The sequence below is a fragment of the Daphnia pulicaria genome, chromosome 3 (assembly GCF_021234035.1).
Source record: "Daphnia pulicaria isolate SC F1-1A chromosome 3, SC_F0-13Bv2, whole genome shotgun sequence".
Lineage (NCBI taxonomy): Eukaryota > Metazoa > Arthropoda > Branchiopoda > Diplostraca > Daphniidae > Daphnia > Daphnia pulicaria.
The window spans coordinates 9,237,177-9,265,110 of record NC_060915.1 but is presented as its reverse complement, the minus strand read 5'-3'; the positions used below and the strand labels follow the sequence as shown (position 1 = coordinate 9,265,110).

The 27,934-nt window shown below is 44.0% G+C and overlaps 1 protein-coding gene across 4 annotated transcripts; it reads left to right on the top strand.

The window, feature by feature from the left end:
• Nucleotides 1-223: 223 nt before the first annotated feature.
• On the top strand, nucleotides 224-27,392 carry LOC124329074 (secretin receptor-like). Of its 4 annotated transcripts, none has more exons than XM_046788045.1 (13): nucleotides 224-339; nucleotides 21,545-21,662; nucleotides 22,305-22,414; nucleotides 23,257-23,385; nucleotides 23,499-23,593; nucleotides 23,664-23,853; nucleotides 23,966-24,119; nucleotides 24,291-24,424; nucleotides 24,500-24,591; nucleotides 24,924-25,068; nucleotides 25,154-25,290; nucleotides 25,372-25,678; nucleotides 25,793-27,392. In XM_046788045.1, the coding sequence occupies exons 1-13, from the start codon at nucleotides 337-339 to the stop codon at nucleotides 25,916-25,918; spliced, it is 1,740 nt and encodes a 579-aa protein (XP_046644001.1). In that variant the 5' UTR covers nucleotides 224-336; the 3' UTR covers nucleotides 25,919-27,392. The 4 variants fall into 4 exon arrangements, with proteins under 4 accessions (XP_046644001.1, XP_046644002.1, XP_046644003.1 ...); XM_046788046.1 differs by having other exon boundaries at nucleotides 225-339; nucleotides 24,500-24,585; XM_046788047.1 differs by having other exon boundaries at nucleotides 226-339; nucleotides 25,396-25,678.
• Nucleotides 27,393-27,934: the final 542 nt, after the last annotated feature.

Genomic DNA, 27,934 nt, shown 5'->3' with positions numbered 1-27,934 from the left:
GTTGGTTCAACTTGTTCAACTGACTGCTGGTGCTGTGTGTGTGTGTGTACAGAGTGTGCGCTAGGAAAGCTGTTTTCGTGATTACGATCTCCCTACGAGGGAGTTCGTCAGGAACGTGCATGTACAATGTGCAAGCTCAGTCGAGTGTTAAGGTTCAAACAGGTGCGCGCAATACCCAGCCGGGGTCTTCCGTTTTCGTTTGTTTTGAGTAGAACATTAGCTTAACTGCTTCGAGGTGCATAGAGGTAAAAGAGCCCAAATAAGTTTTTGGCCAACCTTTTACAGAGAGACGGTATACTAATACAAAGCAGCCCAGAACAACGTCGCCCACAGCTGATGGTACGTAGTGATTACGGATCAATATTTTTTGTCTCGTATTTGACGTGTTGTAAAGTATTGTAAGTCCGGCGTGTTTGTCCGCCGCGATCAACACATGTACAGGTCGTTTCAAGTGTCTGGGGGGCTTGATTATATGGGCCGCGCTTGCCTGCCCCGGCAAAGTCGTATAGATTTACTAACAGACTACAGGCTCGGAGCTGCTGCTGCTGCTGTTGCTGACCATACTCGGTGCGGGTTTATGATATTCACGCGATGTATTCCGTCGCCATTCACGTTTATGCGCGCCTTCAACTTTGGCCGCCCTTAGAGTAGAACGTCAGTCATTTTTTTTTGAGGAAATCTTTACAAATTGCAGTGCATCCATTCTCGCCAGTAGAATTCTTATCTACTGCCTTTGCAGTTTCTTGTATATTTTTCTTTTTTTCCCAGCTTTTAAATCCTTGAGATTGACTTTAATGTGGCGGTTCTTTATTCATCGATTGTGTCGGAAATCGTTGCGTCGGAAATTGCAAACCTCATTGCCGCCTGTCGTATTCCACTGTGATTGGCTGGTGATTGGTTGGCTTATTCATCAGACGTTTGATTTAGACGGCGGAACGATTTTATTTTTATTTTTATTTTTTCCCCCCTGTTTTCAATTGAATGGCAAGCAAATTTCGATTGGATTCTGTCGCCAACAGGAAGTGCTAAAAGCCTGCCAGAAAAGGTTTCTGTCACCTTGATGTTCCCGTTTCTCTCTCTCCTTTCCCCTTCATCTCACGTGAATGCCCAAAATGGCGATTATAACAACAAAGAATCGCGGAATGTTTTGAACACGCTAGCCACGAAACTTTTGGCTTTTTTTTTAAATTTTTATTTTGGGGAGCGTTGAAAAGAAAAGCGCAGCAATAAGCCCGTAATGGACCGGTGCATTTGTTCATGAATCATTTGGCGTACAGAAAAGGGGGGGGGGGGAGGTTGAGGTACCGAGCCGAGTCCCGACATGAATAGAGTCAAGTGACCATTTTTGGGGACGACACGTACTAGTAGTAGAGTCCTGGAATTTCCCCGCTCATTTTGTTGAATGATGTCTGCGATGACGATCTTGGCTTCTTTCATCCGCACCCATTTTTACGATCCGATGAAATGGCCGATGATAATATAGAATTAAGTTATGTGATTTTTTTTTCTGATTAGATTTGAAAATTATCCAAAACACACACTCGATGACCCTCCGCATTGTCGTCTTATTGTGATTTTTTCTCTCCCGTGCGGAGCACCTTACTTGGTTCCGCGTGCCATCCGGCAACTGACATAGCCCCCCCCCCCCATCCCAGAAAAGGATGGGACACAGCTCCCTCTCATTGCCGACGCTATGCGCGTTTGTATTTGGCAAGGAAATGAGGCGGTGGGTCATTTTCTGAGGCCACGTTGATTCGTCATCCTCCAAACTCTATGGCGATAAGATCTCGTTTTTGCCATATTTTTCTTTTGTTTTTGGTTTTTTGAATAGCAACTCTTTTTTTTAAGGGGGGGTTCCATCCTTTCGGTGATGGTGTAAGCTGCTACCTCCAGCAGGACTCTCTCTCTCATTTTTTTTGTTTTAATTTATTTTTCAGCTGTTGCTCTCCCAGTCAGCCTCGATGGCACAAAACACGGACATGGTTTTTTTTTGGCTTTTCTGTATTTCTTTCTTGGCTTTTTGGCATCGGTTCATCTCTTTGCCGTTTTTCTTTTTTGTTTTGTTTTGTTTTGCTGTCTCAACCTTCCACTTAAAAAGTCTGTAGACCACATATACGTCGGTGCGTGTAAGTCAAACAGACGAAACGAGCCCAAACGCAGCATAGGCTCTATGGCGGAGGGACAAGCGTGACGAGTTGCTGCTGATTTTGGCTGGTCCTTGAGCTCCGCGTGTTTTCCCTTTCTCGGGAGATTTTTGTTTTGTCCATTAGCGTTCCAACATTCTCTTTCGGAGGCCCAGCAGCACTATACCAGTAAAGCCAAACGGTCCAGCAGAGCGCAAGTCTGTGTGTACGACAAAGACATTTGGCCGGACGAAAGCAGCGAAAGCCCTGCCGGTTGAGATCGAAATAAATGGCTCGAGTCGATAATTTATGACCGTGTCTCGTCTACTTTGCACTCGCCGCGATGCCACCATCTTATTGATGTAATTAACTGCGAGCGCCACACACAGACACACCATCCGACGAGTTCGCGTTATATTGAGCTAATTCTCACATATTTGATATATACGGCCGTCTCATGTGTGGCCTCACGAATGGACAGCCACAAAGGTGCGTAGTTGGTAGGAAGTGTGTCTGTGCTGGTCTGCGGTCAACTCTTTTTTTAATTCGATTTTCCATTTTCTTTTAATTCACCGCCACCGAATCGGGCAAGACCAAAACCAAAAATAATTTTTAAATCAGTTTAAAAAATCGCGCCTTTTTAGGTCAGTCGAAAAAAAAAAAGACGGACCATCCGATGCTCTCCGGGGTCTCGTCGGGAGACTCGCCACCGCCCGTATCGTTTTCAACTCGCCAACAACTAAAAGAAGAGATAACCATCTATTGTTTTCTTCTTTTTAAAATTTTTTTTTTTTTTTTTCCGTTTCCCTCCCATTTTTATCTTTTTTACTTTTCTCTTTAATTTCTTCTTTTTCTCCTTTCTCAACGACACCGCTCTCTTATATTTATACATACACTGATACCTACTATAGACATAAGGACTTTTGGGATTTTTGAATGGGTCGACGAGTGTGTTTTTTGTGTTGCCCAAGTGATTGGATGGTGATTGAAAGAGCTCATTCGACTCTCTACTGCTGTTTGCATCTTATTCCACCCGAGCACGAAAGAAATCGGAGACCACCACGACCGGGAAATTTCAAACAAAAATTGAGCGAACGAAGGAAAAAAAAAAAAAAAAAAAAAAAAAATTAGAATGAGGCATTGAACGACCGGGCCATAATAACCCGTGCCCGTAGTACTTTGTTTTGTCTATAAAAGGGACGCCCAGCCAGCCAAACTCCAAGGGTATAACGCGACTCAACAAGCGCACACACGCTGGATGGATGAGTGGAACGTGCAGCCAGACAAACCGGACCGTATACACAAAGTGTTGGGGGGTACGTGTCTGCTGTAGTACGTTGTACTTAACATAACTTATATATATATATATCCAGCCAGCAACGCCATAAGTGTCAGCCGGAGCTGTCCATCCGTCTGTCCGTCTTATGGCTTGCGCCGCTTGCCAGTCGGTAGGAGGTGAAGGGAGTTTACGATACGAGTCATCATTTTTACAATCGACTTTGGCACTCTCTTTTTTTCTTCTTCTTCTTAACTCCTTCACGACCCGACCAAACAAATTTCCACTCTATACTTCAACGTCGCAGCGACCCCGACGGCTAAAACGCGTCTGAAAGCGATTAGATTTCAAACGAAACAAATTCCCACCCAACATAAACCGTTCGGAAAAAGGGTCGAAAAAATCGCGGGAATGAAAAGTTTGTTTTCGACGTGCCGTATACAGGCAATGTTATTGTTATTTCTTTGAGTGATCCGAGTCCATCCATCGAGTCAAGTTATAGAAACAGAGCACGCGAAATGGATCAGAAATCTCCTTTAGAATAACTGCTGTGGCGTTAAGTGCCTAGATCCTAGGGCTGTATGAGCAGCAGCAGCTCAGGAGTAGCAGCAGGGGAAAGGCGATAGTTCCTTTTTGGGGCTGCGCTTGGGCTATGCTGGGTCATCGTGCTTCATTATCTATCCCAACTTGCCTCTTGTCTCTCTCTTATATTATTTTTATATTCCCCCCTTTTTTCTATACCCTTGTGTATATCTTTTTCAATTTCGTCCTTGTTTGGTGCGGCCGAACGCTGCCAGATTATACGTGTGTGTGCAGCGTTGACTCATCATCATCGTGCAGGTGTTTTTTGGGGTTTTTTTTTCTCTTTGGCGATTTGTTGGAGTTGCTCTTGTCTTTTTTTTGGGGGGAGTGTCGGATATACCTTGAGAATTGTCTCAAATGTATTTTGGTTGGTCTCGTTTGCTGTTGGTCAGCAACTGGAACCAAATAAGTATGGGCGAGAAGAACAACAGAAGGTTCACGCCGACTCTTTGGCGTTAAAAATGGCGCAGTTATTTCCGACGAGACGGGTTACTCTCCTATGGCAATTCTCTGTGGTGCTGTTCAAGTCTGTTAGGGTGTATATTTTTATGGGAGACCCGTCGCGATCTGGCAGGCGATAGATATATTCGATTATTTCTCTCTCTCCCTCTCTCTGTCTCACACCGCGCGGCATATGAAACCCATGTGCCCGGCAATTGATACAATATTAACTGTGTGCCATTGTTTCTAGTGCTGTACACACACAAGTTGTTTTTGATGTATTTGACTTTCATTGATTCGATTGCCATCCGACGGCCAATGACCATATAGAACCGTCGGAGACCAAAAGGAGGTGAAGGATAATATAACTTAGTGTTGCGCGTATCGCCTTGGAAATAGAAATACAGCCGGCCTGTCACGTTATGTAATAGCGGGGGCGTGTCGATAAGCCGAGCCTTTCTTCTGTTAACACGAGATTCATCTTCCCAATGTACTAAAAGGCGAATAGAGACTCGTAAAAAAATGCGATTAGACCAACGGCGGGATAAAAAAAAAAATGAAATAGCCGTCGGTTTCTTTCTCTCACGAACGAGCGTGGCCCATCAAACCCAATAAGGGCCAATCAGTCACGAACGATGCATTCGTCTTATTCATTTGTCTTTATTCGGCTGATCATATTCAAAGTGATAAAACGAAATGATTTGCGCGCGCCCCACCTTTTTAGACACGAATTGCAACGTGATGTCTTGTTCAACACGTCACGTGGATCCATCACGGGTCCAGCAAATGTCTAAAGGAAAAAACGGTAGGAATAAGCCAAATACTGGGCATTGGAATAAAACTGTGCAATCAAATTGTTGTTTGGCGTTGTTATTTGTTTTCGCTCGTGATGAGATCTAATAACATTCGACTCTTCTTCATTTCTTCTTTTGGGCTTTTTTCTCGTGTTTAGATTCGTTTTGGGCGTGCCGGAAGTAAAATGAAGGGGAAAGGGAAGAGATAGTCATGGTGACGGGAGCGTAACTCGATAAGCTAACGCCGGAATCTCCGGAATATAGGAAAAAGAAGAAGAAGAAAACGGGCCGGATTTCGCTAGTCTTGTTTCCGGAGACAACGTCTTTTGGCTAACTTGTTCTTGTTGTTGTTCTCCGGAGGCGAATTGTAACAATACTCCGCACTCTCCTGGCTCATCATCGGCCAGTCAACGAGGACCAATCAGATTTCTTTTTTTCTTTTCTTTTCTTTTTCTTTTTTATTGGCCGTCACTTAATGGAGCGGAAGAACGAGCGCTTTTTTCCGTCCGTCCGCTAGGGCGAGAATAGACTACTACTGGAACGGCTGCTTAACTCTAACGTCTGCTATAGCTATTGCGTTTATTCGATCAGGAAAGATATTGAATGACGCGCTTTCGGATGAATTGGGTGGAGGAGGAAGGAAGTTGCTGTTTACTTTTGAGACTGACGTCGTTAGGGGAAACGGGGCCCCGTTTGCTTTCGAATCTTACGTGGCTGTCTAGACGACGTCGTAATGCTATATCCACTTCATTGTATACAATACATATAAAGCAATCTGGCTGAATCTACTCTGGCGGAGTAACGTGACAAATGGGATGGAAAGAGGGTTACACACAATGATCCTCTTTTATTCTGTTTCCACTAGGCAGGTGTGTGGGTGTTTTTTTTTAAATTGTAAAATTCAAATCAGTCGATGCTTCCCGGGTTTATGGCGATGATCCCCCTTGCTGTAGAAGCGAAGCCCCAAGAGCCCACAGCAGGCAAGAAAAATGTGTGAGCAAAGCTAACAGTCGTGTTAAACACACACAAAGAGAGTGAGACTCTCAGGGAAGAAGCAGCGCTAGGGTTGTAGGGATCTTGCGCTTTGTTGATTTTGTTCCGGAAAAGAAGAAGAAGAAGAAACTGCGCGCCCACTTTTGTCACGTCTGTGCGCTAGAAACTTGGGACTTGGTGACGGTCCTCTCTTGTTACAGTAAAGGAGCTATAGGGGAAACTTGCTGCAAATGTTTTCGCGCATCTCGACGGTGTCTAGTGTCGTCGCTCCTGTCCGCCAATCGCTGCCCCAAGTCATTCATAAAAATCCTGACGCTCATTTTGTGCCTCGCCAGGGAAATCACTGCAGCATCAGGTACGAATTTTTCAACAACAACCAAACCAATTCTGGTTTTTATACCCGAACATTGAATGCTGAAGTTGGGAAGGGCGACGGGAAAATATTTATTTTGTTTTTGGAATAAGAGAAAATGCGCAGTCAGCATCGCGTTCCAGCTGACGGGAGGAAACAAATCTGGGGACTTTTTGATTTATGCTGGTAATCTGTTGGAAGCATCTCTGCGCTTTTTTGAGGTTGGGCTGCTATTTATCGCGACCGTGTCGCAAGCTTCTGGGTCTCTTCTTCTTCTTTGATTTGTATCTGGGCAGACACGGAAAGAATTCGAATTGTAGAAGACTTTCAAAAATGAAATAGCTAGGACCAGCATCTGTTTAGGTGCGATTATTGTTCGGCCACACACTTTGATATTCCGGTCAGAGTCTTGTAACGAGCTTCCGTTTCTTTCGCTTCCATGTGCTGTGTGCTGCGTACGATGTGATAACCGTCGAGATTTCGATGTCAATACAACAGCACCGTGAAAATGGCGATCGTCACAATGTTGTTCACACAGAGATGCCGATCCAGTCATCCGGCTACTCCCACACATACGCACACATAAAAAAAGAAGAAGAAATTTCTTCCGCCCATGTAGACTTTTCGGCATTTGTATGTAAGTGGTTTCACTTCGACGCACGGCTCCAATATTATCGATTGATTGGCTCATTGTGGAAACATCACCTCGCTGCGTCGGGTACACAAGTAGACGCCGTTTCTTTTTAAAGAGAGTCGCAGGGTACACGTCCCTAGCTCTATATGTTTCGTGAGTGATTGGGGTTGAGCCGGGGAACGACTATAATATCGATAGGGTCTACATAATATAATATTGCGCAAGAAACAGTAATTACATTTTGAAAATCGCGCGCGCTCGCGGACGGCTGCAGTTGTGGGATGCCACTCAAAGTGTGTGTACGTCAGCGACGATGATGATGATGATGTTCATTTCAGTCACTCCCCTTTTTCTTGTTCTGCTGGGTTCTTTCTTTTTGCTTTTCTACTTTTCGTTTACCGCTTCACGAGCGAACCGAAACTTTTGCCGCCCTCGCATTGCTGTGCTGACATCTCCAGATTTCTCTTATTCCCCCCCCCCCCCCTTCTCTAAAAAAATATATAATAACTAAAGATAGCAAAATAGGGGATTCCATATCTTCAGTAGTAGTAGTAGTAGCCCCTATTCCATATAACTCTTTTGTTTTTTTGCGATGGCCAAGTTTTTCAAAGTCGTCGTGAATTACGCTGAGCGCTTTGACGTCACCGAGGGACTGAATGGGGGGGGGGGGGGGGCGTCTCTTGTTTTATGACGGAAACTCTTTGGTCCGTCTCTGTAGCCCCTCGTTGTTGTTATATAGCCCTAGCGGCCGTATACAGTGCATTACATCTACAGGGTGGGCGGCAATCACGAAAAAACAGGAAAAGGAGAAAATAAAATAAAAATGCGAGGATATAGCTGTCGTCTTTTTTGTTCTGCTACAAGTAATAGTGGGATATCGCAGAGTCTTATTTCAAAATAAAAAAGGAAATGATATGTTTTTGCAGTGTTCTGTGCTCTTTATACTGCTGCTGCCCGGCATACCGTGAAAAAGTCAAGTCTGCAGCCGCGGCCTTATTTTTACGACCTTGCCGAAAAGCCGTCCAACAATGACGTACTTGTTCCATGTCTGGTGTTTGGGGAAAGAAGAAAGAAAAATAAAACAGAGCTGAAAATGAAAACACGCGCACGGGAAAATTGGATGCCAAAAACGGACATGTTCTTTTTCGTCGTCCGTCATTTTCTTCTTTTGTCAACGGTAGAGACTGCTGGACTCCTTTCACTCACTTTTGTGTGTGTGTCTGCGTACGTATTATGTAGTAGTACGCGGATAGCCGACATTTCGATTGCCCAGGACACACACACAAACTCCCCCCCATGAATTAATTCTAGCGCCTTTTCTTCGGGTCTGCTGGACTTTGGTTGGCGCGGTCGTTTGACATTTCACGACCACTTCACGTTCTTGTGTGTAATACCTTCTCTCATAACACGCCCTCATCGCTGTCTGGCTTCTTTTTTGTTTAGCTTTTTATTTTTGACTTGGTGCCTGCCTGCCGTGCATGAGTGAGCTGGGAACAAAACAAAACAGAAAAAACCACTCCGGATGCAAAGCTTGCAACTGCTCCGTTATGCGGAATAACTTGTGATGCATTTCCGGCCGTCATTTCATAATCGATGGCCGTTCTTTTGTTTTTTGGTTTTTGTTTTGTTTTTCACTTCTTTGCGTATATGTACACTCACTTCCATAAATAACTTTACAGGCAAAAGCGCGAAACAACGCACCAATGTTGGCTTTAACCAAAATTCTCTTTTCTTACATTGAGAAAAATCTAACCCTTCCCTCTCGATTACAAACAACAAAGGCTGTACACCACTGTAGCCAACACAGGTGCGTTGTTTTGCGCTTTCGCCTGTAAAGTTATTTATGGAAGTGAGTGTACAATAGAGGCACCATTACAAGTTCGATCGATATCAAGTGCCAAAGTATCTAAAGGACGACAAGGATCGGCGATGGAAAAGAGAGAGCGATTGAGTGAGGAAACACAAAAAAAGGACAAAAGGACGGACAAAAATCGTTCGCCATCGTCGTATCTCGGCGTTCAGACTTTGTTCGGATGCTTTTATTATGAGGGACACAGTGGAGGACTCGGGGGATTTTGTCAAACCGTGGAAACGGGACCGGATGAAAAATTGAAGGAAATCAAAAAAGAAACAAGAGAGAGAGAGATTCGAGGATTGGGAAAAAAGAAATAGACGATGGGCGCGTCCTTCCTTGATGATTAGATTGGATTTGGGTGTTGCCTGGTGACCGATTTTTCCTTTTGTTTTTTCCTTTTTCTTTATTTTGGTTGCATCACTGGCAGCAACCCTGGACTATACCGTTGGTAACTTTTTCTTTTGGTCCGTTCATCAGTCTTGTCTCTCTATGGGATCTGATGTATACCTCGCCCGGTACTGCTTGCCCGTCTCTCTCTAGGACGTGCAGGTGGCATACCCGTGGTAGCAGCAGCAGACTCTCTCTGTGTGTGACACAAGTAACAAAGTTTGGCCAGCAACGTATAAGAGAGCCCCGCCCTTTAATGCACAAGACAATGGTGATGGATCACATCACAAGACTGGCATCATCATCATTTCTCGTCGACGTGTATTGATCGTTGTAAAGCGGCCCAGCGCCGGCCTTCGGCGTGTAGCTTTTGCGAGTCTATCCCCCCCCCCCCCCCCCCCACTTCCAACTCGCCATGTACCCACACGGGGACATGTATATCTAAAGCTCATCAATTTAGTGTTGATTATTCGTCGTTCGGCGAACATGTATAGTGCCCGAAACTGTGTTTCCGGCCGGGCGACGATGATTAGCGGTCAGTTTACTCGCTGGGCAACGTCCAATTTGCCGCGTGAACGCCAATTGCCGTGGACAAACAAGGGCGTTATCATCGGGCTCCTGTAGAGATATAGAAGGACAATATATAGACAGACACACACACGTCCTTATAGTGCGTGTATAGAGAGGACTATAATATCCCGCCATTGTTGTTCACATAAAAGTGTGTAACGTTTTGTTGTATTTGATGGCCGTGTCGCACGGACCAATCATCATCGATTTTATTTTATTTCTCTTTTTTCATTTTGTCATTCCCTCGGCTTCATCACTTGACCAAATTTTATTTTCACTGGGCGAATTGAAACAATTTGAGGGGGGTCTCATCCGGGCGAAACCAGCGAACCGCGTTCGTTATCTGGCCCCGGCCATATATTTATTGAGGAGAGTTTCGTGGAAAAAACATTTTATATCCCGAGAGAATGTCGTTGTGAATTGTATCAAGCCGTGAAATTGGCCAGGGCTCTTGTTTTGTAGCATTGTCCAGTTAATGCGACTCGTTTGATGATCGCTCTGACCTTTGACGAGGCTTCTGGACCGATGTGTTCGTTTTTTTTTTTTTTTTTTTGTGTGTCTGTGTGATTCACGGCCGCCAAGCTTTTGGGTCCAGCCGGGCAAAGTATATTATTATACATCTGCCATTTCGGTTTTGATGCCTGGATGGCGAATAAAACAAAACATCAAAATGGATCTTGTCCTTATGTCGAATGATTGATCTGGCCGGTGCTCTTGATATGCAGTTTGCGACTTTGAGCCCATCAATAATCATCCAGCTGGCCATTTTGAGTTGAAAGGTGCGCGATTTTGGAATAACTCGTCTGGTCTTTCATTTTCGGTAATTTCTTGGCAAGAGTTTTCATCGTTGTCATTTTCTTTTTTTTTTCTTCAAAAGCCAAGAATTCCAGTGAAAATTCAATCGTGAATGATGACAAAAACTTGCACTCTGCTGGTATCGTGAAAGGGAAATTGACGGCCTTGTCAACGGGAAAAAGCCTCCAGTGTTTGGGTTAGACTCGTTGACCCGAAAATCTCCAAACTTTTTGCTATTTTTATTTTTTTTTTTTTTCACGCATTATACACACTAGCTTCATATGCACTGCAGGATCGGCCAGCATACTTGTGTATTTGTTTATACATGCCATATATATATCGGCTACAACGCTTGACGTATATGGGCCTTTGGGCTATATCTTGTGCGTATATAGTATGCACTATCAAAACAAATAATTTTCGCCGTATAAACCCAATGGAAATGTACATGAATATTTATAGATGATGTATACACACACACAAGTTTCTATTTGCTATGCACGGGTTATATGTTCGTCTATTACTGTCTATACACTTACGCTCTCCGTTACATGCAGTAGTCGTCGAAGCCGATGGGATAACCAGATTTTGTGAATGCCAAATAGCTCGGGAGAACCAGTCTGCTGGGAGGCGAATAATCATTCCATCCTGTTTTTGTTTGTTTTTTCATGGGTGTATATGGAGGATAGAAGAAGTCGAATTAATTGATCGACATCATCGCTGATGATGTCATGATCGTCCATCATATTTATCTGGCCACAGTCCGGCTATAGTCTGCAGTCCATCTGTCATTATTTGGCAATCTCTCTCTTATTCTTTTTTTTCCCGACCGCGACCTCCTTCAAATTACTTCTTGTGTATCTAATGTCTATAATATCGCTCGCCAGGTTAATGAAATAGTTATATTCCCGTCGGTTTAACAACGTACATGCATACCTTGAAGCATCGCCCAATATATTTGCCAACCTAATTTAATTCGACACGATGTTGTTGCCACGGGTGGTGTAGACCTTCCAAGGTGAACCTGGTGACCCTTAAGAAAGCCAATTCTTTTGTTTTATTATTATTATACCTGCCGACTCCTTACGTAAAACATGAAAGAAGCAGGAAAAACTCGAAGCTAAATAGCGATGAAAAAAAGACTTAAACGGCGAGAAAAAGAACGTTTCCCGTCAATTTAAGGGTCCAGAAAGAAAGGAAAAAGGAAACCGATGGCGGAAAATAAAATGAAACAAACTAGCAGTTAGACGGCCCCGTATTGCCGTCGAGTTGTGTAATAGAAAATGCATTCGCCTGTGATAATAACGCGACCTGATGCTGAGGATGAAACCAATGATTGGGCAGCACGTCGAAGACATCCAACATAAATCACTCCAATTAGAAACATGTTTGACTGTTGAGTTGTCTATGGGCATATTTACATTGTGATGGGCGATGTGAAGAGCTATAGAGAAAGATTGGGGAGAAACCGCAATTATCTCCGGCAACTCGGAGGAGCTGGATGCGAAGGCTCTTGACAGCAAGGCCGGCGCCGGCCGCTGGGCATTAAGGAGATGAGACTAATTGTATGACGTGACTCTGCGCCTATCTAGTTTTTTTTTCGGGAATCTTTGTGTTTGCTAATCGCAATTCCACTCCTTCTCGCTCGGCTCATCGACCTCTTAAGGGGAGGAAATAACGTGGGAATACATTTTGGACCTTATTACGCAACGACGACGGCCGCCGTGAGTTGGTAACTATGCGGACGCCAAGAGCGCGCCCGGTTGAATTTGTCGCCACTATAAAACGGTTTCCCGTTTTGTGACGGGCAGCGCAACTGCTTCAATTGAAATTTCGACTCAAGTTTATGGGTAGAATAAAGGAGAGGATAAGAGCGATGGGTTTTGTTTTTCAATCCAATAATGTGTTGTATGTATACCCAACAACCGGTCCGGCTACATGTATGTATTAGGTACCAATGTCAAAATGAGATTTCAAGACGTTGAGATGAAAGCTGTGAATGTTATTATTATGCAACAGAGAAAAGCGACGATTGAAAATGCTTTTAAGTGAATGTGATGATGAAACGTTTCTGTCATGTTCGATGCTCCATCAACACATTCCAAAACCCTTGTATTAGATGTCTATGTATATATAGCCCAGTCAAATATTAATTCTCTCTCCATTTCATTCTCTTTCCACCTCCCTCCACCTCCCTCCACCAAACTCTTCCGGGAAGAATATTACGGGCAACAAACTCGGCGTCTCTCGGCTGGGCGCTTGATCGATCGTGAACGGCACGCCCGCGCTAAATCGAATCGGGCAACAACAACAACTTTCTTTTATTTATTTTTTTCTTTTATTGAAACTGCACTTGTCTCCAATGATTGACCGATGGTCTCAGCCGAAACTACCTTGTTTTATTGACTGGCATTGTGCCGAGAGAGACAGATATTGCGTAATCTTCATCTGCATGGACATGGGGGGGCTGTCCAAGCCGATAAGGAGCTCTAACCCCCTGTTATTTTGTTTTTGAAAGATGTACAAAACCCAATGAAATTCAAAGGGTGGATTAAAACAACAACAACAACAACTAAATAGCTCTACACATGTAATTCCGTTGGTTATAGGGCGCTGTAGGATTATTCGACTAATTGTAATGCGACCGGATCGGAGTCGTATTAGCGCCCAGACTCTTTGACCGTGTCGTCTTGCCCAAAGTCAAAAGTTTCTCTCGTCGTCGTCTATACGCATCTCTAATCCGAGAAAGAGAGTCTCAAATAGGATCGACTAATGAGCATTTCTCTCTCGACTGTTAAGTTTGTCTTTGTCGTTTTAGAGAGAAGACGGTCGCCCACCAGCTTTTGATCTTTCGGCCAATGGCAGTGAGAGAGAGTCGCAGCTGTGCAGCAGCGTTTTGGACTTTTGGTGGGGGGGATCCTATCGTGAGCCAAGTCAGGCGATATATACGGGGGTGGCTGCTATGTACATCCTTGATATCCCCCTCTGCGTTTTCAAGGAAATAAAAAAAATTTGGTACGTAAGAAGCGATTGCCCATGACTCACTTTTGATCTCGATTCAAAAAGTCTCGTCGAGAGAGACTCTTGATATTAACAGATGCTGCAGCACAGATTTAGGAATGCCAAAAAGTTTTCATTTTTATTATTTTCGTTGCAAGAATTCGACTCATTTGATTTGCCTTTTTTCTTCTCCGAAAAAGGAGTTTAATTTCGTCTAAGTTATGGATGAGATTTTTTTTATTTTTAGCTGCTGTGAGTACATGCGCGTCAAGCGCTATATAGGAGGCTTTGAAATGCGTACTATCTACTCCCCACCCAAGAAAATAATCCCGGGGCCCCGGTGTCTCATCCATCCCCCTTTCGTCAGGATCAAGATTTTTCTGCTCCCACACTATGGTGGGGCGGCATTGCGTCAGTTCAATCGCTCGTGGGAGATGGGTGCACTCATTTGCATTTGCCGAGAAACACGTAATATAAATGCGTAGACTCTGCAACATTTTCGTTTAACACGGCCTATGTGTATATGTATACATCCAGTTTGTCTCGCTCTTGTAGCCTCGGGCAAAGATAAGCCGTAAGCTTCTTCTTCTTATCGGTGCAAAATGAGTTTGCGCCGAATCTTTTAATCGCATCTGGAGTGCGGAAAATTCAACTAGGCGATAAATCTCAACTTTGTCATCGTGATGAAAAGCTTGTCGTCAAGAGTTGGTCCGCCGACGGTTGGCAACTTTTGTTCGAGTCTACGTCGTCATCATAATCACACCATCTTGCCGACAACTGCTTGCGTCAATTTGCAACCGTGTTTTACCTTCACGACGACAGCGTCATTTCTTATTTCTGTTTTATTGGATTTCCTTTTTTATTTTTATTTTCTCTGGGCCGTGAAATAAAAGTTTATTCCGGCTCTCTCGTCGCATGTGATTGGAATCAAGTCGGTGCCAGATGCCCGTGGCATTGCCGGGACTTAGCACACACACACACACCAGTATGACCCGACCTATATTTATCCATCCATACGTACATATAGAAGCGCATAAATGAAAGAGGAAGGTGGATATATATATACTAGACGTGTAGAATAAAGTTGTATACGAGCGTCCCCGTGACGCTGAGTCAATAATCAACACCTACACGACTACATTATTTACACAGCATCAATGCGCAGCAGCAGCAGCAGCAGCAGCAGCAGCAGCAGCAGCAGCAGCAGCAGCAGCAGCAGCGGCAGCATCCTGTGTACAACTCTCTCTGCTGGGCCCCCCGAATTTTTTGTTTTTTATTTTCTGCCCGGCGCCGCCCAGCTCCCTTTTTTTTCGTGCTGGGCTCTCCTATATATATTTTCACGACGTTATAAATATGTTGATATAGATATCGCCCGGATCTATTATGCCGACACGCTTCGTATTTTTTTTTTCTTATTTTTATTTAAATATTTTGTGGTGCGGTTTTCTTTTTCTTTCCATGCCGTCACCAGGCAGCAGCAGCCGGCCTGTGTAACGGCACGCGCATCTTTTATCACGTCATTTATACATCGTCAACTCTCTAGATTATATACTACTAGGCTGGGTTAAACCAACTTTTTTTTTCTCATCGTTTATATATTTTTTATTTTTTATTTATTTTTTTGAAAAGATTGTGCACGGGAAGTTCTATTATAGGCCAAAGTTTCAAGGCTCTGCCAATGCGCGTCCCATTGTGGCGTTTTCGTTGGAAAGCCCACGACGCAGCGATTTCGCACTAATGACATTGAGGTGAAAAGCCCGTGTGCAGTCGATGGTGAAACATCTATTTCAAAAATAAATAAAATTGAAAAACATCGAAATCTTCGATGGTATATAGAAGAGAGAAACAGAGTCTATATATCTGTAAATTCCCTCAATCACAATGAAAAAAAAAAAATTCTACACACACTATTCTATTTGGATTTTGAAACGGATGACTGGGTTTCGAGCCGGCTTATAAATATATATATAGAGAGAGAGAGAGGAATCAGACTCTGGAGGTTTTCTTTTTCTTATACAAGGACGTAAAAAATAAAATGAATATAAACACAAAATCGATATGCGGACTCGAATCTATTGACTGGCCGCTCCGCTATTTTATTTTTATTCTTTTCTTTCTTTCCCTTTTTGAAAAATTTTATGAGCAAAACTGAGCGGAGAATAAGGCTGTCTCGTAAAATGAAAAACGAACTATATATAATGTGAATGAGAGCCGCGGTAGCTTCTCTGCTTTCATAACCGTTTCACGTCAATTAGATAAGCTCGCGTTCTCATATGTATATATATAGAGAGAGAGAGTACAGTACCCACATAGTAGGCTGAGGGATTGTGTGGGTTTATCACGAGGGCGGAGTCTGGTAGTTTCGTTTAACTTTCGCTCGCAAATCGTCAATGTGGAATGAATAGTCGATAACGTTCTTTTTTCAAAAAATGAAAAGAAAAGAAAAGTCCCGGCCAACAGCATCTCTTTCTTCGGGATATTTTGCGGGAAACGAGGGAGATATAAAACAACAACAACTCTGCAAATAGTGATGCTTTTGTTGTTGTTGTTTTAAAAACTTTTTCTTTTGGTGGGGGGGGGTTGTAAAGTTGACAGCTTATTTGAAAAGGCCGGTCATTTTGTTTGTTCTTTCTCTTATTGTGTTTGGTTTCTTCTCTTTCCGTCTTGTATTATTATGTAATGCTGTTGTGTGGTTTGTTTGGTAGTTGGGCCACGATCTAACGGCATTTCCCTCTTTTTAAGTATATGTTGGTGCATATGCGAGGGCAGACGGGAGAGTCTTTGCACCAATGCCGCGCTCTTGATTCTCTGTCGACCGCCGCTGCTGGCCGTTGACGAGTTTTCGCCAAATGAAGACACACACGCAACATCTTTATTAAGGGCTGGGCCAGCCAGAGTGAGACGTGCTTATTTATTCCCTACAGGGTTGGGAAGCTAAAGTAGCTGTGCACAAGAGTTTTTGGGCGGCTCTGCTGGCGGGTTTCGAAAAGAATTGCGCAGCACGCGCTTCAAAATAGTCCCCCCCACATTCTCTTGTATTTTTCTTAGCCAGACAAGAGAGAGAGGGAGAGAGGTTGACTCTTTTATGTTCTGACCTAGCTTCTGTAGTTTTTGGCTTATTTTTTTATTTTTTTTTCCTATTTGACTTGGTCGTGCGGGAAGCGCGCGCGTCTCTGGAGAGAAGCGATGCGCTTCCTGCCAGCGCAGTCTCGGGACCAGACCAACATTTAGTCAAGCTGTGTTGGGCTATGCTGTGCTGGGGCTGGTAGACTATACAAGTCGATCTAGAGACGGGATAGGAGCTAGAACAAGACTTGAAGAGCCGGCGTCTGGTCAGCATCATCAAGCTGCTGCTGCTGCTGTTGCTGTTGCTGCTGCTGCTGCTCCTCCTGTTGTGTGTCAGCTCGTTCTCTCTGCTCTCGTCCCCCCGGACGCGACCATTTGGCCTTTTTCGATTTATTTTTCTTTTTCTTATCTCCTTTTATTCACACGAGAGAGAGAGAAAGAGAGAAAGAGTTAATACGTTAGCTGGACTAGGACTAGTAGTGTTTGAAGCTTCTTGAGCCGTCGGTGGATTGTGTTGTCGCTGGCCCATTGTCCGCTCTCTCTCTCGCTCACGTCGTCGCCTCGTTATCAACAAGTGGCCCCTCTCAAGTCTCTTTTCAACGACCACCGCCGCCGTTTATTTTATTTTTTTATTATTATTATTTTGATTTGGCTCAAGTTTGGTCGATCAGCGCCCAACGCTGCTGAGTGGCCACCGTCTTTGCCATTTGATTATTGGCCGGGGGAAAAGAAAAGACAACTACCCTCGCCACCCCCTCGAAAAAGGTAGGCAAACATTGAAATGTGTATTTATTACGACAGTCGATGGTGATGATGACGGCCCCTTCTGTTTGTTTTGGCTTATTCTCTCTCCCTTTTGCCCTGACACGTTTTTATTTTATTTTTAAAAATTATTATTATTTATTTATTTGAGGTTCCCAAATATCAGACCCGGCTGGCTGGCCAAACGTCTTTTCTTGTTGTCGTTTCCAAGAAGTTTGCCGGGCAAAGTTTCGACCAGTTCCGGTGAACGCACAAATATCTCATCAGGTCGTCCAATCTCAAAAAAGAAAACAAAAAAAGAAAACCGCCCCGCTCGTTAACTTGTCCACCAGTCGTCGTCCTCCTCCTCCTCTGTTATCATTGTTTGTCATCTGATTGCCTCACGACGAATCGCTCGCAATTTTTCTTCAGTATAGACCATCTCCCGGAATTTCTATTTTGGTACAGGCTCATCAATAGCTCATCAATTCCAATTTGATATGAAGGGATTATACCGAGAGATGTAATACGCAAATAGATCTATCTCTAAGACTCTTTTGTTTGAGAGCGCCCAAAGTTGTTTGGATAATATGCGTCTAATGTGTAGAAAGCCATTTATTATCATCAGCTAATATCATTCCCGGCTTCCCGCCTTATAGTATAGATGGATGTTTAGTTTGGGGAATGATCTTCAATGGCTTCCAACATTTTTAATAGGTTCTCTCATCTCTCTGGAGGATTGAGCTTCCAGACTTTCTTCTTCTTCTTTTTTTTTTTTTTATTAATTGATTTTGAACAACAATATGTGTGTGCGATTTTCTCGCTTTATTCCCTTAAAGCAAAGTATTTTTCTCCCTTTTAAAAAATGAACGACGCCCACGTCATCATGTGTCAGACCTTGTAAGATCTCCCGGAATTCATTCCCGACTATGGTCTGCCTTTATTCGTTGGTACCGGTATTACCTTGGTACGAGCTTGAAAATACTAATAGAAATGAATTCACTTTCGCTTGGGGTGGGGGATTCTGAACAGTTTTCCGCGGGAAATTATTGGGGCATCCACTTATCCACGGAAGAAAAGACAAACCTCGAGATATTTGTTTCTATTCTTGCGATTCAAATAATGAGCTAATTAAATCTTGTGGAGATTGTCGGAACTGCGAGCGTTGCATTCACGGGATTCTAGGGGGAAAACGCGTGAGCCTTTGGGGGTGGCGAGAGTTTCTTTTTCTTTATGTTTTTTCACTTTATGTCGCAGTCTATTTCACTTTTATCTGCTATTAAGATACGAGAAATAATGGGGAAGACGAGCCGGGAGCAAAGGAAATCCTGTAAACTCAATTTTCCCCGAGTGCGCGGGATTTAAAATTTAAAAAAAGGAACGACGACGACGACGACGGAACCATCGAGTCGCTTTTTCTGTGCGCCACTAGACAAATGAAAATGAGAACCTGCCGACATTCAGCAGGAAGGCAGCCAACCCGCAAAACACACGCACAACTCACGAAAAGGCGGGATTGTTGCGAATCACGCACGACTGCTTTGATTCCCCCCCCCTCCCCCGTTGCGCGTGAACATTGTGCGATTGAAGGGCAGCGGACGAAAAACGGGACGAAATCTTCTAGTCCCATAACTCCTCATACTTTTGCATGAGAAGAAGTGAATATGTACGCGCGCGTGCCGTTCCTTGATTTTACCTGGGTGGGATGAAAAATTCTGGGAGCTCAACAAGCGACTCGACGGTTGTGGTCCAGTAACGGTGTTTCATGCCTTTTGAAAATATTGGCTCTCGCTATTTTGGCTCGTCCTCCATAGAGTGGGAATAGACAAGTAATGGTGTCTAGGCCGCCGTCCTGGACATATGTATTGACAGTTATTCGCAGAGTGCCCAGGGTATGTTTTTTTAATTTTTTTTTTATTTATTCTTTCCACTTTTTTATCTCGTTGTCGTTTCCAAAGTTTCGTGAGAGAAGATCCGGGACGATCGGGAGCACGTCTCGAAAACGCACTCGTGTTTGCCTAATGGATATTCCACCGTCCCCAACTATATCTACGCAAACGAGAGGACACTTTGGATTGACCAGGCAGGTTTACATAGTCTGTGTAAATCTGGGCGTAGTATATCGACAGTATATTTGTCGTGCGGATCTCGGTGCTGGACCCGTTTTGATGCTTGTTTGCATACTGGCGGGATTCTATACGACAGCCGAAGGGCTGGGCCTATCGAATTTTTTGACTAAAGATGAACTGAACCAGCAACGCTGGTGGTGATGATGGTGGTGGTGGGGGTTTATGTAATGCCCTGCCGCTGGGAAATCGACGGGAATATACCGCGACAATATTAAATATCTCGCACACACGAATGATAATGTATCCTTTTCCCCATTGGGATCCCTCCTTGAGCCGAATTGATCCATTGCCAACTCTATAGGCAGACCCGTCCCTGTGCGTTGGCGGTGGCAGCTCTCACCCAAAAACGGTGGATCTGTCTGTTGTGTTGGCTGGCTGTGCTCCTGCGTTTTGGTTAGGGATTTTCCGTACAGGCCTATTGTGTGTGTGTCGTCGCTTTGTTGCCGAAGGTATCGAATAGTGCCAGGCTTAAGAAAGCGTCGGATGGGCTGGAAGGAATCATAATATGTTACCCAACAAGGAGCGCCAGCCAGAGCCCCCATTGTTCGGGACTAATGGAGTCGATTCTCCACACACCGTTTGCGACAGCCATCCAGCAGCACGGCCCGTCTGACACGGACTAACATTCAATCTCGAGCTGCGATCGGTCAGTCCTTAATATATTGGGAGGCCAACATTTGCCAGAAACCAACACGACGACATTATATAGGAGCGGCCGGGATATGAAGAAATGTCGTCCGCTTTCCTCATATCCGTTTCCCCCCCTCTGAAATACTTTTCCCAGTTTTTATTTATTCACGCCTTTTTTTCCCGTGTCACGCCGACGAAATATCATTGACAAAGAAACTGTTGGAGTATACAATGTGCTTGACATGTCAGTTTCACTTCTAACTTGCTGGGCTCTTGTCTGTTATTCCCGTTATTGGCTGGAAATTCCAGACGATTATTGGCCAAGAGGAAAGGCGTGCTCTTTGGCGGTGAATGTATGACGGAACCAACCCTCGCGCAGTTCCAGCAGAGAGAGATGGATATCGCAGTGTTGATTCCCTGACGCGCGCGTCAGGTGACAAGAACACGATTTGTCACTCTGCCCGTCCACTTTGTCTTTATATTCTTCGGCCAACTGCTAGCTGCAATATGCAGCTGCCGATGGAAATGGCTATACACGTCATTTTTTAAACCCTGCTCCTCAGGGCCGGCCGGCCGTCTGGCTCTGTTGTCACCGGCGTTCTATTCTGAATTGTCAGCCCAGCAGCACAACCATCAATGAAGCTGGCGCTGCAATAAATCAACCCCAATCGATTGGCCCCCGCTCGCTTCGTCATCAGCAACAACCAAAAATAACGACGAGTCTAGTATCCCCATGTCTCAATACCCGCCAATCAAAATACGAGATGTACCTTTATAGATCTATAGGAGGGTAATAAAAAGGAAAAAAAAAGCTCTTTCGCGGTCGTGAAACAAATCAGTTTCTTTTTTCGTACACATTCGATCAGACTCTCTTGGTTTCTTCCGTTCCACTGAATTAGATTTTCTTCTTCTGCAGAGCATGTTTGGGCTGTTGGGCCAAGAGAAGAAAATCCGATTACATTATGATGATTTGCATTAAGCCTCATCCAGTGCATTTGAAGCACTTGTAACCCATGGCAACCGGGCAAATTAATATATTTTTTTATAAATATTCACTTTCCATATGTATCATGTTGATCGTCCCCATCTTGCAACCTATATACATAAATATATAATACTTGTCACAATTTTTGATTGGTTTTTCTTTTTCTGATGATATTTGTTTTGCTATCGCAGAATTATCGGCAGACCGATTCCGGAATAAGGACAGCAATGCATGAATTGGCGGCCCTGCTCGACCGTTTGGAAAGCGATTGCTTGGAAGCGTCGTTGACATCAGACACGGAACTCAAAGGTAAATGACAAGCGCTCGTTTCGCTTTTAAGTCTTCTCCTAACGTACTTTACACTGCTCTTGGCAGCCTATAGAATAGACAAAGAAGCTGTGTAAAAGAATTGAACAAGCTGGATGGCTCTGTACAGAGACATTTTGACCGGATAAAGAGTTCCGCGTTTGATTAAATCACATGCGACTGCGAACAAAAGAATTTCTATTGACTGAATGTGTTGGGACTGATTTCTCCGTTAATGATTGAGGGAATAAAAGAAAGAAATAACGGCTGTCACCACCAGATGATGTAACGAGTTAAAAAAAAAGAAAGGAAAGAAAAGAAAGACTTTCCCGTTCATCCGGACTTGACGTCTAATCAAGTGAGTTTGCATCCGCTCCAGCTGAGACGGATTTCGACAAAAAAGAAGTCGGAGTTCTTTTTTCTTTTTATCGATCATTCATAGTTGACGTCGCCTAGGAAAGCTTTCAGTCAAATGCCAATTAATTCTTTTTCTCTGAATTATTTCGATTCCTTTATCGATCGTCGAATCAAAATGTTTGTTGTGGACTCAACGATGGCGTTCAATTGGATAAGGATCATTTGACTTGATTTCTTTTTCTTTTTCTTCTTCCTTCTCTGATTGGCGTTTATACTTGACGAAAATAGGAGAGGAATGTCCCCGCATCTGGGATGGCCTTTTGTGCTGGCCACCAACACCGGCCAACGTCACGAGTCATCTGGCCTGTCCGGGCTACGTCGACGGCTTTGACGTCCTGGTGAGTCTTAATATTATTTTTATCTTGTCAGATCCGACATCGCAATCTCCTCTTTCCCCCCCCGAAACTGATGGACACTGCTGGCCGCTCTTCTATTGTGTCCGGCATTCGGAGAAACTCGACCTACCTACTCCTCTCTATACACGCACTGTCGGACGATGACAGTACAGCGTCATTTCCGTTCTTTCCGCGTCTCGGCGGGCGTCCGTGTCTGCTTAAGGCTCGCCAATGGTCATCTAGGAGCTTTCGGATCACGCGTCATGTCATTTACTCGGCTGCTCCGGCCCGTCTCCATCCCTGGACACATAGAAAAGACTTCCCTCCTTTTCTAACTTCCCTTCCCCAGCCGGACTTGATGCCCAGCGTCACACAATGGCCGTTTTGAAAGCATTTTGATGTCTATACTTTTGTCTGGCTCACCCAGCAAAGTCTCTCGTCCATCATTCCTGTTGGCGGAATCCAGCCAGCAAATCCGGTTGTTTACGGTAGCTGCTGACAACCCGGGGTGCGGCCACCAGCGCTATGGAAGAGCCTCCACCAACTCTGTTTGATACGAATGCTCGTAATCAAATCCGGTGCCGAGGCAAATGTTTGAAAAAAAAAGGCCGGCACCTTGCAAACTATAGGCCGAAAAATTGAGCTTCTGAAAATAGACAAATTCCGGTTTCTATGCAGAATTTTAAAGTTTCCCATTGACTTTCAATTCGGGACTAAAATAAAAGAATGAAGAACAAAAAAATAATTCAAGTATGGGGGGGGGGGAGAGTTTGCGCACAGCCATAACTTTAAAAGGAGCCTCATGAATGATAATTCAATTGACTACGTCTATATCATACCAACAGGCTTTGGCGACTCGGCACTGCACGGAAGAAGCGACGTGGTACTTTAACCTCCAAGAAAATAGAACTTGGACCAATTACTCATCTTGCGGACTGTCTCGGCACTCGCCATTCAATACGACGCTCTTCGAGGTAAGAATATTATAGTTACTACTTTAAAGTTATCTATTGCGCAATTTGCTCGCCGAGGTTCCTCCTTACGACTCTCATGATCTTGTGTGTCCTTTGATCGACGATGCACACAGACTTGGCTGCCAATCATCAGGAGGATATCGCAGGTCGGTTACGGCGTTTCCCTCGGCACCTTGCTCATCGCCCTCTGCATTTTAGCGTCGTTCAAGTAAAATTGCCAAATCTTTTTGTTTCAATCTATAAAAATGAATTTAAATAAATGATTGGACTGGTGATAGGAAGCTCTACTGTCCTCGCAACACTCTCCACATGCATCTGTTCATCTCTTTCATCATGAGGGCCTTCATGGCCCTCCTCAGAGATAACCTCTTTGTCGACGGACTGGATAGCTTGGCCTTGTCAACCGACGAGGCCCTGGTCGAAGCCGCCAGCGACGGCGTCCTTCATCAGTATCCCGGCACGAGCGGCGTCAGTATATCTCTTTGTTGCTTAACATAAAATGATTTCCCAGCTGGCGATTTTATTTCCGTCCGGTTTGATAAGAGTGTTGATCTTATTGTGTCCGATCCTCTTTATACAGTGGGAGTGCAAATTAGTGACGAGCTTGTGGCAGTATTTCATCATGGCCAATTACTCTTGGATATTGATGGAAGGCCTCTACTTGCACAATTTAATTTTCCTGGCGCTTTTCACCGACTCGAGTGCCATCACCATTTACATCATCCTCGGATGGGGTACGTGTTTTATTATTACGTGGATGAGAATCTAATTTCTTTTGCACTTGTAGGGCTGTACATAATATTTCTAGGCGGACGTGTGTCAAGTGAAACACAGCCGAAATGTCCACCATACTATTATTACAAGGCTGCATATGTATGATCAATCCTTTCAAATTTGATTGATAGGATTACCCTTCATATTCGTCTCGTCGTGGGTTGTCATGCGCATCATCTTTGAAAATCTCCTTTGCTGGACGACGAACGAGAACAAAATCATATTTTGGTTGCTCATCCGGGGTCCTATCACAGCTTCTATTTTGGTATTAAAGGCTCTCACTTTTATAGTTTTTATCTCGAAAAAATTGGGATTGACAATTTGATTTTCCCGCTGGCAGGTCAATTTGATTTTCTTTCTGCACATTGCTTGGGTGCTCCTGTCAAAGTTAAGATCGTCCGTTTCTGCAGAGACACGCAAGTACAGGTACAGGTAAGCTTTTATCATTCAAGACAAAAGGTACTCTCACACTCTATTGCCTGGGTCCTCACGCTCACTGACACTGCACTCGCTATACGCCACTACTTTATATTCACTTACAATAAATCAAAATCAGAATGCACACACACATAAATTGTTGACGCCACACGTGTTCTAGCGTCTCCGATTTTTAAAAAAGACCCTCTTCTCCATGAATGTACCTGCATGGAAAGAATGTCGGCCGCCCAGTTGATTGGGACGTAATATCTACAGTTTTTATAATCAATTTAATGATAAGGCCATCGCTCACCAACTGATTGGTTTTCTTCTTATTTGGGTGACAGGAAATGGGCAAAGTCGACGCTGGTGCTGGTGCCTCTCTTCGGAGTTCATTACACCGTCTATTGCATCATGCACGGAGCCGACGGACTCGGCGAAGCCGTCGAAGTGGCCCTACTCGTCTCTGACCAACTTTTCGCTTCGTTTCAAGTAACAAATGATATCCAATCAAAACGGCCAAAGTCCCTATTACGACATTTCAGAAGATGTAACGAACGACTGTTTTTGATTGCAGGGATTTTTGGTGGCCCTCCTCTACTGCCTGATGAACGGCGAGGTGCGAGGCGAACTTTCCCGTCGCTGGAAGCGATTCCGTCAAAATCACAATTTGGACTCGCCCTGGTCGCAGTACAGCATCACCAACAACTCGAGGTAATTTTCTTCTCACGACCAAAGATGTATCTATCTGTTTCTCGGGGGATATAGAATGCGCATGAAAGAGAACTCTATTAGGATTCTTCATTTGAATGGATGCAGGACAAACACGACGCGCGGGTGGCGGACGTCGTTTCACTCGATTCAGATCACGTCGACGGGCGGCGACCGGCGCGACTACAGACTCCGCTCTCTCACCCCGCCCTTTATAGCGTGTTACAATAGCAATCCCAACAACTCTGCCACCAGCTACGACTCTGGCACGCGATCCACTTCCATTACCGGCTCTCTCCATCAATCAGTCAGCAACAACAGCAGCACGGCGGCCGGCCTGACACGGACGTGCTGTTCAAAGCCAATCACCATTGCAAATCGTCTGGAGAAGGTATTCTATTAGGCTATATAACCAGGTTAAGCTGGGATGAGGCGAATTGGGGGGGGGGGGGGGACTTCGTTGCAATGCAAGCAGCAAGTATAATCGCATTTCTTTTCACGGCAGATCGTTAGCGAGAGCGAAGAATCCGAGCATTTGGATATCCGGACTCATCAAGACCATGACGAAGCGATATCTTTAGCCGATTTGACCATCAAACCTCTCAAGGCTATATCTAAAACTTCTTTGTAATCCGGAAAAAAAGGATTATCCAGTTACCTGTGAAAAAAACCCACAACATTATCACGATATCCATTCCAAGTGTCGTAAAAAGAAACCAACATAAATGTACCTATATATATATATATAATTATATATACATCCATTCAAGCAGTCACATATCCTTCTATGTGTATACGATACTGTTCTTGGTGGAAGAAAAGTCAACCCGATTTACGACGTCCTTTTTTCTTTCTTGTTTGACAGTTGTAAATATTATGTAAGACCTCCCCATCGTTCTTGGAAAACTGTGCATCGTCTATATACGGTTATATGCTGCTGTGTTTCACTACACACATACCGGTGAGCTATATGTCACGTGTAACCCTTGATGAAAATGTGATTTCTGCTTTTAAACGTTTATACTCTCGATGGAAGTCTGCACGGCTCAATTGGTTAGAGCGTTTTCACGCTCTTTGCGGTCGAAATTGAACGTGACCCGTCTGTCAGACTGTCACACATTTTATATAATACCTTTTTTACTCGCCCACTTGAGTCTTGTCGCGAGCCGCTAGGTGGTTCTTACGAGTATCCTGCGTAGAACCCCTAGCGGCTGTCCCAGTTTCCGTGCAGGATACTGTACACCAGAATTTGTATAGTAGTAAGTAGCCTAATACCTGTCTGGGGCACGTCAAACTGATGCCCGCTCATGACACGACATCACTGCGGTATCCAAATTTAATCTGGAAATGGAAGGCGTACAGCCATATTTTGCATTCAATGCTGTGTGTCTGTGTGATAGGACCCAAGGAAAAGGCACCTGACGTCTCACGACACGGGACAAAAATTGAAGTCTGACGTCCATCAATCTATGGTCCGTCTATCGACGTGAAGGAAATGAAGTCTTATCTTGGTGATGCAGGCCAGCAACTAATGACACGGCTAGGTTTTTATTTATATTTTTATTTCAATCTATTGTCCTTAATTAAAGTTGTTTTCGGTGGGAGAGACTATCAATCGCCAACCGAACGTTGGTGTAGGTCGGACAGTCTTCTCGGTTGTTTTGTCCGCATTTACAGAGTCAAAAAGTACAAAATATTGCTTTCAAGTTTCAAGAAAAAGTTTTCTAAAATGAACTGTGGAAGACTATATGTGGTAATGAAAAACAATTGGTATGCATACATATTGAAAAAATCAAAGACGATTGTCAATTCTTGCTACAATTTCGATATGAATTGATCCAGGTGATGCCTAATCGTACCGTTAGTAGATTACCGCGTGTAGTAAGCCGTAAGCTAATTTATGGGAATACTTTCATGATTAAAACATGACCAATCAACTTTTTTTTCTTCGAATATGATCAGCTACCGCCTAATCTTAAATGTAATCGCAAACTGGCATCTTCGCTGGTTCATTTTATCTCACAATTAAAAATCGTGACCGTCTATTCTCGCGCATTTACCCAACTATGTATTTCGAAGAAATGTAAATACAAAAATGGGTAATTTGGTTGATTTTATATTTATGCTAATGCTAACCAAGAGGTTTCCCTTGTTTTTCTTGTCTGTTTAGGTCGTTTGCTTAACGACTGAACTGAAAACGAAACAAAATCAGACGTCGTAGTCATAACGAGACAAAAAAAAATGAGTCATAACGACGACCCTTAAACGTAGGGTAAGCCCCCCCCCCCCCCGCGAAGAAAAATAACCAGCCCCTTCCCCCCCCCCCTAAAAAAATTCGACCCCTTCCCTAAACCCAAACCATACCGCAAAAATGTGCACGAGACCTGCCCTAACAACAGCTCCCAGGACCCTTTTGGCTTCCAAGAGGGAAGAAGATAAGTCTTTATTGCAGGACAAAACACAAACAAACACGGAAAATTCCTGTCTAGAAAAAAAAGTTGGAAAAACTAGACAATGGTTGATTTTTACATCGACATTTCTCCGTCTAGCTCCCGGCTACCCGACATTACGCCGAGAAAAAGATCGGGAATGTCCACTTTTCCATGGAAAATTTTCAGAATTCATTTCTCCGTCGTTACTTAGCTAA

Bases quoted from the DNA above. Each gene is read 5' to 3' on its own strand.
- LOC124329074 (XM_046788045.1), top strand. The intron at 23,386-23,498 runs GTAAGAATATTA...CGATGCACACAG, and splicing joins TCAATACGACGCTCTTCGAG to ACTTGGCTGCCAATCATCAG. The intron at 24,425-24,499 runs GTATTAAAGGCT...TCCCGCTGGCAG, and splicing joins CTATCACAGCTTCTATTTTG to GTCAATTTGATTTTCTTTCT.